Source organism: Trichechus manatus, unplaced genomic scaffold, assembly GCF_000243295.1.
Source record: "Trichechus manatus latirostris isolate Lorelei unplaced genomic scaffold, TriManLat1.0 scaffold00008, whole genome shotgun sequence".
Taxonomy (NCBI): Eukaryota; Metazoa; Chordata; class Mammalia; order Sirenia; family Trichechidae; genus Trichechus; species Trichechus manatus.
In genome coordinates, this window is record NW_004443944.1 from 7,414,925 (window position 1) to 7,429,215 (window position 14,291).

The following is a 14,291-nucleotide window of genomic DNA, read 5'->3' on the forward strand; positions in this document are numbered from 1 at the left end:
TCCTGAGGCAATCTCTTGAGATATAAAAGACAGAAGTGAGCAGTGAGACAGGGGGACCTCATACCATCAAGAAAGCAGTTCCGGGAGCAGAGTGCGTCCTTTGGACCGGGGTCCCTGCGCAGAGAAGCTCCTAGTCCGGGGGAACACTGAAGAGAAGACGGCCGACAGAGAGAGAAAGCCTTCCCTTGGAGCTGATGCCCTGAATTTGGACTTTTAGCTTACTTTGACTGTGAGGAAATAAACTTCTCTTCATTAAAACCATCCACTTGTGATATTTCTGTTGTAGCAGCACTAGATGACTAAGACAGACACTATCATACATTGCAGAAGGCAGTGTGAAATGGTACAGCCGTTATGGAGGGAAGCTTGACAGTATCTTAACAAAACGAAATATGCACATACATGGACCTGGCAGTCCTACTACTTATAGGAATTTACCCTGAAGATTCACCTTCAACAATATGAAAATACATTTGTACGAGGTTATTCATTACAGCATTATTTGTACATAGAATGTTAGAAGTAACCTAATGCCCGTATATAGTAAATTGAGGAAATTATGGTACATTCTCCCAGTGAATTTCTACAAAGGTATAAAAAAGAATAAGAAAGATATCTCTGAACTGGTGTGTTGTAAATTCCAGGATACATTGTGAAAAAAAGTGCAAAGATTGTTTATAAAAAAATGAGAAATAAAATTAGACATCTAACTTCTAGAGCTAATAGAAGAATTTAGCAAAGTTGCAGGGTACAGGTCAACAAACAAAAATCAGTTGGGTTTCTGTGCACCAGCAATGAGAAATCTGAAGGGAAATTAGGGATATAATTCCATTTATAATAGCATCTAAGAGAATAAAATGCCTAGGAATAAATTTAACCAGCTGAAAAAGTAAAGAAAACAAATGAATAGATATTCCATGTTCATGGATTGGAAGACTTAATTTTGTTAAGATGTCAGTACTACCCAGAGCAATCTATAAATTCAGCACTATCTTGATCAAAATTCTAACAGCTTTCTTTACAGAAATGGAAAAACCCATCTTTAACTTTATATGGAATGGCAAGAGGCCCTGAATAATTAAAGCAATGTTGAAAGAGAAGAACAAAGTAGGAGGACTCACATTTCCTGATTTTAAAACATTCTGTAGAGCCACAGTAATCAAAACAGCCTGGTACTGATATAACAATAGACACATAGACCAGTGGAATAGAATTGAGAGTCTAGAAATGAACCCATACATCAGTGGTCAACTGATTTTTGACAAGGGTGCTAAGTCCATTTGATGGGGAAAGAAAAATCTCTGGACTGTGGGACATAAAGTGATACTCGTGAAGAATGTGCCTCTTAGACAAGCAGATACAAGAGACCCAAGGGACGGCTTCTGTCCAGAGGTTAGAGGGGAAGGCAGAGAGAATTAGGAGCTGGTTGAATGTTCATGGGGAATCGGGTGGAGGGGAGGAGTGTGCTGTCGCAGAATGGGGTGAGCAATTGGGGTCTCATAACAATGTATGTTAAAAAAAAAAATTCTGTATGGGAGACTAACTTGAAATGTAAACTTCATTTAATTACATCAATTAAAAAAAAATACAAAAAGAAAGAAAAATCTCCTCAATAAGTGGTGTTGGGAAAGTTGGATTTCCACATGCAGAAAAATGAAATAGTATCCATGCCTCACACCATACACAAAAACAAGTTCAAAATGGACTAAGGATGTAAATGTGCAAAGTAAAATCATAAAATTATTAGAAGGAAATGCAGGGGCAGTGCTGTCAGTCCTAGCTTTTATCAGTGGATTAACTAACATACCATATTTGTACGCAAACAGCACACACACATTTTTTTTTCGAACTCCGCTCTCCCTCGGCCCCAAGGTATTTTCATACACGCTATGCCAGTTGAATATACTTTTCACCTTAGAGGACACGTACATGGACCCCAAACATATGAAAAGATGCACAATGTCATTAGCCATCAGAGACACGCAAATCAAAACCACAATGAGACACCATTTCACTATCTCTAGGATGGCTAAGATAAAAAATAATAACAAATGTTGATGAGGATGTGGGGAAATTGGACCCCTTATCCATTTCTGGTGGGAATGTAAATGGTACGGGCATTGTGGAAAATAGTGTGACTGTTCCTCAAAAAACTAAAAATAGAGCTTCCATATGACCCAGCAATTCCACTCCTAGGTATATACCCAAAAGATATGAAAGCAGAAGTTCAGAAACTTGTACATCAATGTTCATTGCAGCACTGTTTGTACGTAAAATGTTGGAAGTAAGCTAAATGCCCAATCAACAGATGAATCGATAATATCTGGTACATAACATGGAATGGAATACTACTCAGCCAGTAAGAGAAATGAAATCTTGATACATGCTACGATGTAGATGGAGCTTGAAGATATTAGGCTGAGTGAAATAAGTCAATCACAAAAGGACAAATATTGTATGACCTCGTGTTTATAAAAAGACAAGAAAAGGCAAATGTATAAAGGCCAAAGTTTATTACTGGGTACCAGGGGCGACAGGGAAAGGAGAGGTGGTTAATGGCAATGGAAAAATCCCATTTATTGAGAGTAGGGTTCTACAGCCAACTACTGTAATTGCTGTCAATAAGTTTTACACCTGTAAAAAGCTGAATTGGCAAAAGTGTGATGTATTTACAACAACAACAAAATAAATGTTATTGAAGAACTGGATGGTGCCTGGTACTGTTACTGAATATTTTTATCAAAGATTCCATAGAAGAATCCTTATCAAAAAAGCAAAAATGCAGAACAGAATTTTAAATTCTCATGGACACCAGACTTCCTGGTGCCACGAAGCCCTGAAACTGTTATCCTAGGGTAATCTTTAAACCTTAACTGAAAATATCCCCTGAAACCTTCTTTTCTATATATTGAGGGTGGGGGGAACAACAAAATTATTTATTTAACTAAAACTTTTGACATCCTTAATCAGCTAAACGTGAAACCACAGGAGAAACATGATTTAAGGGAGTGCATTACTCATGGATGAGACTGTTTATTTTATAAGCTGATAGGTGACCTCCAGGAGTAGCTTCAGAGCCAAGTTCAAAGGGTATCTTAGGGTAATAATCTCGGGGGTTTCTCTAGTCTGTTGGTCCAGTAGGTCTCACCTTTTTTAGGAATTTGAATTTAGTTATACATTTTTCTCCCCTTCTATCCAGGACCTTGTATCGTGTCCTTAGTTAGAACAGTTGGTACTGGTAGCCGGGCACCATCTATTTCTTTTGATCTCAGCTTAGAAGAGGCAGTGGTTCCTGTGGGCTGTTAGTCCTGTGGACTAGTTTCTTCTTTGAGTCTTTGGTTTCCTTCATTCTCTTTTGGTCCAGACAAGTAGAGACCAATAGTTGTATTTTAGATGGCTGCTTGCAGGCTTTTAAGACCTCAGACGCTACTCACCAAACTAGGGTGTAGAACATCTTTATGAACTATGTTATGCCCATTGACTGAGTTGTCCCCCAAGACTATGGTCCTAAGCGTTTTAACCCAGTAAACCAATCCCTTGAGTTGTTTGGATATATCTGGGAAGTCTCCATAACTGTGCCCCCTATGTGCTTTATTATACGTATGTGTATATATATGTAGCACACACAAACATGGATATACACATGCCTACAGATACACATACGTGTACTCACATACACCTTCCTATATACATATAAAAACCAACCCAAACCTGTTGCCACGAGTGGAACTCATAGTGACCCCATATAGGCATACCTATCTACCTTTGTAGTCACAAACATATTTTTTTAGTTGTTAATACTGTTGTTGCAAAATTGTATATGTTACAACATTTACGGAAATTGCCCCTTTTTCTTGTATCCTTCTTAGGGTCTCCATTTATCGTGGTTAAATTGTGCAGACTTCACTCATATTTGGTACTGCCTTTCCCATCACCAAAAATAACAAGTGTCTACCGTCTAGAAAGTGATTCTGCCGCCCTCCGCCTCCCATCCCTTATAATCGTGAAAGAACTTTGCTTTCTGTGTGTGACTCTATTCTTGACTTTTTTTAATAGTGGGACTATGCCGTTTTTGTCCTTTTGTGATTGACTTATTACACTAAGCACAATGTCCTCCAGATTCATCCATGTTATGTTTCATGGACTCTTTATTATTTTTTATATTTGTGTAGTATTCCATTGTATGTATGTACCACAACTTGTTTATCCATCCATCCATTGATGGGCACTTAGGCTGTTTCCATCTTTTTGCTATTGTCAATAATGCTGCAATGAACATAGGTGTGCATATGTCTATTTGTGTCACTGCTCTTGTATCTCTTGGATGTATTTCTAGGTGTGGGATTGCTGGCTCATAAGGTATTTCCATCTCTTGCTTTTTGAGGAAGTGCCACACCGTTTTCAGTGGTGGTTGTATACCATTTTACGAACCAACCAGCGGTGTATAAATAAGAGTTCCAATTCCCCCACAACCTCACCAGCATTTGTTGTTTTCTATTTTTTGATCACTGCCATTTTTGCAGGGGTTTGATAGTATCTCACTGTAGTTTCTTTTGCAAAATTTTATTTATTTTGGTGGTGTTCGGAATATACATAGAAAAAACATACACCAATTCAATAGTTTCTACATGTACAATTTAGTGACATTGGTTACATTCTTGGAGATGTGCAACAATTCTCACTCTCCTTTACTGAGTTGTTCCTCCCTCATGAACATAAACTCACTGCCCTCTAAGGTTGCTATCTAATATTTCAAGTTACTGTTGCCAATTTGATCCCACAAAGATAGTTCTTAAAAGAACACAATGCTCAAGGCAGACCTTTTTCACTAGTTACGCTAAACTATTGTTCAGCTTTAAGATCACCTCGGGATATTTTTGGTTTAAGGCTTAAAGACTACCTCACGGCAATTGTTTCACACATTCATACACCCTCCCTGGCTCCAGAAAGTCTAGAGTCCATGAGAATTTGAAATTCTATTTTGTGTTTTCCTCCTATTCATCAGGATTCTTCTGTGGAATCTTTCATCAAAATGTCCCTGAAGTCTTCTTAAAGACATACAATAGTGTAGCTTAACTAGTAAAAAATGTCTGGCTTGAGCATTATTCTCTTTTTAAAAAAACTATCTGTATGGGATCAAATTGACAATGGCAACTCAAAAGATTAGACAGGAACTTTAAGGAGCAGTAAGTTTATGTTAATGGAGGAGAAACAACTCCGAAAAGGAAGGTGAGAATGGATGCACAGCTCTAAGAATTAACGTCACAGAATTTTACATGTAGAAACTGTTTAACTGCTGTATGTTCTGCTGTGAATGTTCTCAACAACAGTAAAATGAATAAAACTAAAAAAAAAACCAGAAAATTCCACATCTCTTCCTTTTTGCAGAAAGTAACACAGGAGAATAAACCTGAAAGAAATGAGCTTGATCACCTAAGGGGTTACATGTGGGATATCTGTGGAAGGGTATGGGAAGGAGAGACATTTTTTTAGGTTACCTTTTGAACAGTTTTTCACATTTGGAACCATACTAGTGTTCAACATACTCAAAGAAATAAAATTAAATCAACAAAGATAGGGAGAAAACCCTAAAGTAGTGTACAAAAAGAAACAAATCTAACTGTATTTCACATGAATAACATGACCACAGTGACCAGGGGGAAAACAGCCCAATTAACCTTTGAACAGAGAACTTTGACCATGTATTCAGTCTAAAGCAAACTACAGCCCAAAGGCCACATCTGGCCTGCCTCCTATTTTTGTAAATAAAATGTTCAGAACACAGCCACTCGTTTATGTATTGTTTGTGACTACTTTCATTCTGTTATGGCAGAGTTGAGTAGTTAGGACAGACCGTGTAGTCCACAAAGCTTGAAATATTTACTGTTTGATCCTTTACAGAAAAAGTTGGCCAGTTTCTTGTCTATTGACCAAACAAAAACAAAAACTGTATGTAAATCTTTTACTATATTTTGTATGTTCATTTTTTGTAGCTATATGGGTCAACTATTCTGAAATCCCTTTGTTTGAATTTTAAAATTAAGTAAATGAATAAATATACTGATGTCGGGAGCCAGGTTTCTCACTATTGGAGAAGGGAGATACAAATATGCAATGGGGAAGGCTAGAAAGAACCTGGATTTGGATTGGAATAGGAAGTGTCAGAATAGACTCAGGGGTTTTAAAATATTTGGAAACACACATACACACACACACAGACAGATAGAGAAGACACATGCAACACATACACACCAGGTGAAATTTGAATGAGTTCAGTGTACCTATAACAGTATTGTGCCTTTAGTCGATTCCAACACATGGTAACCCCATGTGTGCTGAGTATAGCTGCTCCATAGGGTTTTCAAGGCTGTGACCTTTCAGAAGCAGATTGCCAGGACTGTCTTCTGAACTGCCAACCTTTCAGCCCGTAGTCAAGCACTTAACTGTCTGTGCCACCCAGGGACTCCAGCAATGAGATACTGTCTGTCATAAGAGAAGGAGAAGAGCCCAGGCAGCCCACTTATGGCTACTCTAATGGAAACCTTTCTCTCTTCAGCAGAACCGAAGCCAGAACTCCACCCCTGCTCCTCCTGCCTTCTGGCTGTCTCCTGTCAGCGATTCCTCAGCCAATACGTGCTTCCCATCTTCCCAGGCTTATGTGTGGAACATAACTTCCATCCGGGGCATTCCAGCCAAGGACATCAGAAGCAGCCAGAGCAGCCGGATTCTGATCAGAGCTGCTGGAGGGAAAACACAGAAGGTCAAGAGAGAGAAGAAGTCTCCAGACCCTTGTATGGGAGAAGAGGGGAGAGAGGGACTTCCAGGGCATTCTCCAGCCCACCCCGAAGACAGTCAGCAAGCCTTAGAGAAGGCAACACAGGGGTAGGGGTAGAGCCCAACTCAGCCCAATGGGTGAAGCCTGTGGAAAGAGGCCAAGGGTTGAAGGAAATAGAAACCTCAAGATTTGGAGCAGCCATCTCTAGAGAGGATGAACCAGACTGTGGCGTGAAGTCAGACTTCATCACACACCAGAGGTCCTTCTTCTGGAGGAAGCCGTATGTTTGTAGTGAGTGTGGCCGGAGCTTTAGCCACAAGTCATATCTCATCAGACACCAGAGGACACACTCAGAAGAGAAGGCTTGTGTGCACCTGGAGTGTGGGCAAGGCTTTAGCCAGAAGTCAGACCTCATCATACATGAGAGGACACCCTCAGATAAGAAACCTTATGTTTGCTGTGAGTGTGGCCGAGGCTTTACCCAGAAATCAGTCCTCTTTATTCACCAGAGGACACACTCAGGGGAGAAGCCATATGTGTGTAAGGCATGTGGGCAAGGCTTTAACCGTAAGTCAACTCTCATCAGACACCAGAGGACACACTCAGGAGAGAAGCCACATGTGTGCAAGGAGTGTGGCCGAGGTTTTAACCGTAAATCAAATCTCATCAGACACCAGAGGACACACTCAGACGAGAGACCTTATGTGTGCCTGGAGTGTGGGCGAGGCTTTAGGCAGAAGTCAGGCCTCCTTCTCCACCAGGGGACGCATTCAGGAAAGAAGCCACACGTGTGCAAGGAGTGTGGGCGAGGCTTTGGCCAGAAGTCAGGCCTCCTTTTCCACCAGAGGACACACTCAGGGGAGAAGCCACACGTGTGCAAGGAGTGTGGGCGAGGCTTTAGCCGGAAGTCAGGCCTCCTTCTCCACCAGGCGACACACTCAGGAGAGAAGCCACATGTGTGCAAGGAGTGTGGGCGAGGCTTTAGCCACAAGTCAAATCTCATCACACACCAGAGAACACACTCAGGTGAGAAACCTTACTTGTGCCTAGAGTGTGGGCGAGGCTTTAGCCAGAATTCAGGCCTCCTTTTCCACCAGAGGACACACTCAGGGGAGAAGCCACATGTGTGCAGGGAGTGTGGGCGAAACTTTAGCCAGAAGTCAGGCCTCACCACACATCAGAGGACACATTCAGATAAGAAACCTTATGTTTGCAGTGAGTGTGACCGAGGCTTTAACCGGAATTCACGCCTCCTTATACACCAGAGGACACATTCAGGGGAGAAGCCTTATGTTTGCAATGAATGTGGCCGAGGCTTTACCCAGAAATCAGTCCTCATTATGCATCAGAGGACACACTCAGGGGAGAAGCCATATGTATGCAAGGAGTGTGGACGAGGCTTTAACCGCAAATCAAATCTCATCACACATCAGAGGACTCACTCAGGTGAGAAGCCACATGTGTGCGAGGAGTGTGGCCGAGGCTTTAGCCAGAAGTCGAATCTCATCACACACCAGAGGACACATTCAGATGAGAAACCATACGTGTGCCTGGAGTGTGGGCGAGGGTTTAGCCAGAAGTCAAGTCTCCTTCTCCACCAGGGAACACACTCAGGAGAGAAGCCATATGTGTGCAAGGAGTGTGGGCGAGGCTTTAGCCAGAAGTCAAATCTCATCAGACACCAGAGGACATACTCAAGTGAGAAAACTTTCATGTGCCTGGAGTGTGGGCGGGGCTTTAGCCAGAAGTCAGGGCTGTTTTTCCACCAGGCGACACACACGGGGGAGAAGCCACATGTGTGCAAGGAGTGTGGGCGAGGCTTTAGCCACAAGTCAAATCTCATCACACACCAGCGGACGCACTCAGGTGAGAAACCTTACATATGCTTGGAGTGTGGACGAGGCTTTAGCCAGAAGTCAGGCCTCCTTCTCCACCAGGGGACACACTTAGGGGGGAAGCCACATGTGTGCAAGGAGTGTGGGCAAGGCTTTAGCTATAAGCAGAGCCTCATTAGACATCAGCATGCTCAGTCAGGAGAAGCCGTATGTTTGCCGTGAGTGTGGCCAAGGCTCTAACTGTACATCAGTCCTCCTCATTCACCAGAGGACACAGAATAGAAACTCTGTGCGCAAAAGGAGAATGAGCAAGAATTTGAGAAAAAGACACACTTCATTATACATCAAAGAACGGCTCTTTTCTTTTTAAAGAACCCTTATGTGGCATGGAGAATGTGAGCTGCTTTAGTGGTAAGTTGTACCTCCTCTTGCCCCAGAAGGCACACTCAGGGAGATAGCCGTGTGGACACGGTCTGTGGGCGGAACTTCATTCCAGTGCCCCCCCCCCCTTACTGACTTAAGGGGACAAAATGTCACCACAATGACTCCTTTACCCACCTCTGAGGGGGTTTCAGGAGAAGGTCTTCTGACTGCCTGTGCTCTGTATGGGGGTGACAGTGTCAGTAGTAACTACATAGACTAATTTTTCACGTTCTGTTATCAAATGGAATGGAAAATTAGAAGGCTTAAGTAATCGAAGAATGGTTGACTTGTTTTATTTTCATGCACAGTTCTTTCCCATGCTTTGTTGTCCTTTCATTGTAGTAAGGTTTTTCTTTAATAAACCATAACTCAGGCTGTGTTACTCATCTGTCCCGAAAGCTATGTGGAATTGAAATTCACACTCCCAAGTTTCTTGAATGAATTCAACCCATGAGAAAAAATAAGTCCTAAATTTATCAGAGAATCTGATCCTTTGCATGGGGAGAGGAGTGATCTAGGTTTTGAAGACAGATACCAGGTAAAGGAGGGAATGTCCCACATTTCCAGGGGCTGAATTACCACTTCTCTTACCTGATCACTTTTTTTTTCCTAGTAACTACCTTCTTCTGTTGTCTTCTGTCAAAGCTCCCATCTGTGGTTTTCCTTTTTACTTTCTAGTCTCTATGCTGATCTGCTGAATCTTTCTCCACCCATTGAAGTATTGCTGTTCCCTAATACTCACTTCCCAGTCCTAGCTCCAGTGTCCTTTTTTAACTATCTACTCTCCCTTGGCTTTTCCCATGTGTCTGTCAGTTTGTTGCACTGTGGGGGCTTGCATGTTGCTGAGATACAGGAAGCTCTGCCATCAGTATTCAAATACGAGCAGGGTCACCCATGGTTGCAGGTTTCAGCTTAACTTCCAGACTGGGACAGACTAGGAAGAAGGACCTGGTGGTCTACTTCTGAAAAAAATTAGCAAGTGGAAACCTTAGGAATAATAATGGAACATTGTCTGATACAGTGCCAGAAGATGAGCCCCTCAGGTTGGAAGGCACTGAAAAAAACAAGTGGGGAAGAGCTGCCTCCTCAAAATAGAGTCGACCTTAATGACGTGGATGGAGTCACGCTTTTGAGACCTTCATTTGCTGGTGTGGCACGACTCAAAATGAGAAGAAACAGCTGCAAACATCCATTAATAATTGGAACTTGGAATGTATGAAGTATGAATCTAGGAAAATTGGAAGTTGTAAAAAATGAAATGGAACACATAAATATCAATATCCTGGGCATTAGTGAGCTGAAAGACTGGTATTGGCCATTTCAGACAATCCCATGGTCTACTATGCCAGGAATGACAAATTGTAGAGGGACGGTGTTGCATTCATCATCAAAAAGAACATTTCAAGATACTTCCTCAAGTACAATGCTGTCAGTGATAGAATATCTATACTCCTACAAGGAAGGCCAGTTAATACAAGTATTATTGAAATTTATGCACCAACCATTAAGGCTAAAGATGAAGAAACGGAAGATTTTTACCAACTTCTGCAGTCTGAAATTGATCAAACATACAGTCAAGATGCATTGATAATTACTGGAGATTGGAATGGCAAAATTGAAAAGAGAAGGATTGGTAGTTGGAAAATATGGCCTTGGTAATAGAAATCACGCTGGAGATCACATGATAGAATTTTGCAAGACCCAATGATTTCTTCATTACAAATACTTTTTTCACCAACATTAATGGTGACTGTACATGTGGACTTCACCAGATGGAATACACAGGAATCAAATCAACTACATCTGTGGAAAGAGATGATAGAAAAGCTCATTATCATCAGTCAGAACAAGGCCAGGAACCGACTGCAGAGTAGACCATCAATGGCTCATATGGAAGTTGAAATTGAAGAAAATTAGAACAAGTCCACGAGAGCCAAAGTATGACCTTGAGTACATCCCACCTGAACTTAGAGACCATCTCAAGAATAAATTTGATGCATTGAACACTAATCGCCAAAGACCAGATGAGTTGTGGAATGACATCAAGGACATCATACATAAAGAAAACGAGAGCATTTAAAAGAATGGAAAGAAAAGACTGAAATGGATATCAGAAGAGACTCTGAAAGTTGTTCTTGAACGTTGAGTAGCTAAAGCAAAAGGAAGCAATGATGAAGTAAAAGAGCTGAACAGAAGATTTCAAAGGGTGGCTTGAGAAAACAGAAGTATTATAACAAATAGAAACCCAAAAAGAAAGAGCATGCTCCACATTTCTTAAGCTGAACAAACTGAAGAAAAAATTCATACCTCAAGTTACAATATTGAAGGATTCTTCAGAGAAAATACTAAACAACCCAGGAAACATCAAAAGAAAGTGGAAGGAATACATGGAGTCACTATACCAAAAAGAATTGGTCAGCATTCAACAATTTCAGGAAATAGCATATGGTCACAAACCGATGGTACTGAAGGAAGAGGTCCAAGCTGCACTGAACGCATTGGTGAAAAACAAGCCTCCAGAAATTGACAATACCAATTGAGATGTTTCGACAAATGGATGCAGCACTGGAAGTGCTCATTTGTCTATGCCAAGAAATTTGGAAGACAGCTACCCAGCCAACCGACTGGAAGATATCTGTATTAGTGCCCATTCCAAAAAAAAGGTGATCCAACAGAATGCAGAAATTATCGAACAATATCAATATCATACACAAGTAAAATTTTGCTCAAGATAATTCAAAAGCGGGTTACAGCAGTATATCAACAGGGAACTGCCAGAATTTCAAGCCGGATTCAGAAGAGGATGTGGAACGAGGGATGTCATTGCTGATGTCAGATGGATCTTGGCTGAAAGCAGAGAATAGCAGAAAGATGTTTACCTGTGTTTTATTGACTGTGCAAAGGCATTTGTGTGGATCATAAATTATGGATAACATTGCAAAGAATGGGAATTCAAGAACACTTAATTATGCTGATGAGGAACTTGTACTTAGACCAAGAAGCAGTCGTTCAAACAGAACAAGGGGTTACTTCGTGGTTTAAAGTTAAGAAAGGTGTGAGTCAGGGTTGTATCCTTTCACTGTACTTACTCAGTTTATATACTGAGCAAATAATCTGAGAATCTGTGCTATATGAAGAACACAGCATCAGGATTGGAGGAAGACTCATTAACAATCTGTGATACGCAGATGACACAACCTTGCTTGCTGAAAGTGAAAAGGACTTGAAGCACTTACTGATGAAGATCAAACACCATTGGATTGCACCTCAGTATAAAAAATCCTGACAACTGGACCAATAAGCAACATCTTGATAAACGGAGAAAAGATTGACGTTGTCAAGGATTTCATTTTACTTGGAGCTGCAGTCAACACCCATGGAAGCAGAAGTCAAGAAATCAAACAATGCATTGCATTGGACAGATCTACTGCAAAAGATCTCTTTAAAAAATGTTAAAAAGCAAAGATGTCACTTTAAGGACTAAGGTGTGCTTGACCCAAGCCATGGTGTTTTTGGTAGCCTCATATGCATTCAAAAGCTGGATGATGAATAAGGAAGACCAAAGAAGAATCCATGCCTTTGAATTATGGTGTTGGTGGAGAATATTAAATATACCATGGACTGCCAGAAGAACAAACAAATCTGTCTTGGAAGAAGTACAGCTAGAATGCTTATTAGAAGCGAGGATGGCAAGACTTCGTCTCACATACTTTGGACATGTTATCAGGAGGGACCAGTCCCTGGAGAAGGACATCAAGCTTGGTAGAGTAGAGGCTCAGTGAAAAAGAGGAAGGCCCTCAACGAAATGGATTGACACAGTGGCTGCAACAATGGACTCAAGGATAACAGTGATTGTGAAAATGGCACGGGACGGGGCATTGTTTTCTTCTGTTGCACATAGGGTCGTTATGAGTCGGAACCGACTTGATGGCACCTGTCTTAGTCATCTAGTGCTACTCTAACAGAAACACCACAGGTGGATGGCTTAAGAAAGAGAAGTTTATTCTCTCACAGTCCAGTAGGCTACAAGTCCAAATTCAGGGCATCAGCTTCAGGAGAAGGCTTTCTCTCTGTTTCGGCTCTGGAGGAAGGTCCTTGTTATGCATCTGTCTTCCTTTGGTCTGGAGCATCTCAGCGTAGGAACCTCAGGTCCAAAGGACACGCTCTGCTCCTGGCACTGCTTTCTTGGTGGTATGAGGTTCCCATGTGTCTCTGCTCACTTCTCTCTTTTATATCTCAAAAGAGATTGGCTTAAGATGCTATCCAATCTTGTAGATGTCCTCAGTATAACCTCATCATAGTGATAAAGAGTTTACAACATATAAGGAGATCACATATAACGTCATCATAGTGATAGAGTTTACAACACATAAAGACATCACATCAGATTACACAGTCATACAGTACGGGGAATCATGACCCAGCCAAATTGACATTTTTGGGGGACACAATTCAGTCCATGACAGCACCTAACAACAACTCCCTCGCCTTGAAGTCAGCTTTCCAGAGCCTTCCAGATTGCAGATTCAGATCCTTTAAGCATGCCCAAACTGTTCACCAGTCTTATTTCTTTGGACCCCTTGGCTACTCCATATGTCAGGTCAATAATGATAGGTCTAACTCCATTGCTGTCGAGTTGTTTCCGACTCATAGTGACCCTATATGTTTCTCATACCAGGTGTAAAGACCTTTAGACATGTCCTCTCCACCTGCCAATCCTAGGACCCATTCCTATTAGTGGCACTCCCACATCATTGTAGTAACTGCTCTGAGACAACGTAGCCATACCACTTCAATTGTTTCTCACTCCAAGGACCTGGTCCTTTAACCATGCCCCTCTCTAGTGCTCCTCCTGAGCTGAAATTGCCCAGTTTTTCGACAACTCCACATATCCTGGCCCTTACCCCTGTGTCCTGGGGCAATAACTATTCACTGGTGAGGGCTTGCTTAGGCTCCAACAAATTTGTTTGCCCAGTTGGAGCTTCCCAGGTCACAGACTGGATATCAGACTTTGAGAATCAGAAAAAGCACTGAGTATTTTTGACACCCATCAAAGCAAGGTATTGGAAAATGTCAGGAATCACTGGCCCTATAGCCTCTGCCCACTCTCCCTTGGCTTGAAGTCAGCTTTCCAGAGGTTCCTGAGTTCACTCAGGTGGGGAGAAAGGGTGGGAGTGCCTGGGAATGTGGTCCCCCATCCTTTGCCACATTTGCCCAAATGTCCCTTTGCCAGAACTTACCCCAAAATACCAACACTG

At 41.7% G+C, this 14,291-nt stretch overlaps 1 protein-coding gene across 1 annotated transcript in view; it reads left to right on the plus strand.

Annotated features, from left to right (window-relative positions):
* LOC101342559 (zinc finger protein 343-like) overlaps nucleotides 1-8,969 on the plus strand; it is a 32,567-nt gene extending 23,598 nt beyond the window's left edge. Inside the window, exon 5 of the mRNA XM_012559060.2 lies at nucleotides 6,557-8,969. Within this exon, the coding sequence (XP_012414514.1) occupies nucleotides 6,557-8,832 (2,276 nt within the window). The 3' untranslated portion in view covers nucleotides 8,833-8,969. The remainder of the gene's footprint in view (nucleotides 1-6,556) is intronic.
* Nucleotides 8,970-14,291: the final 5,322 nt, after the last annotated feature.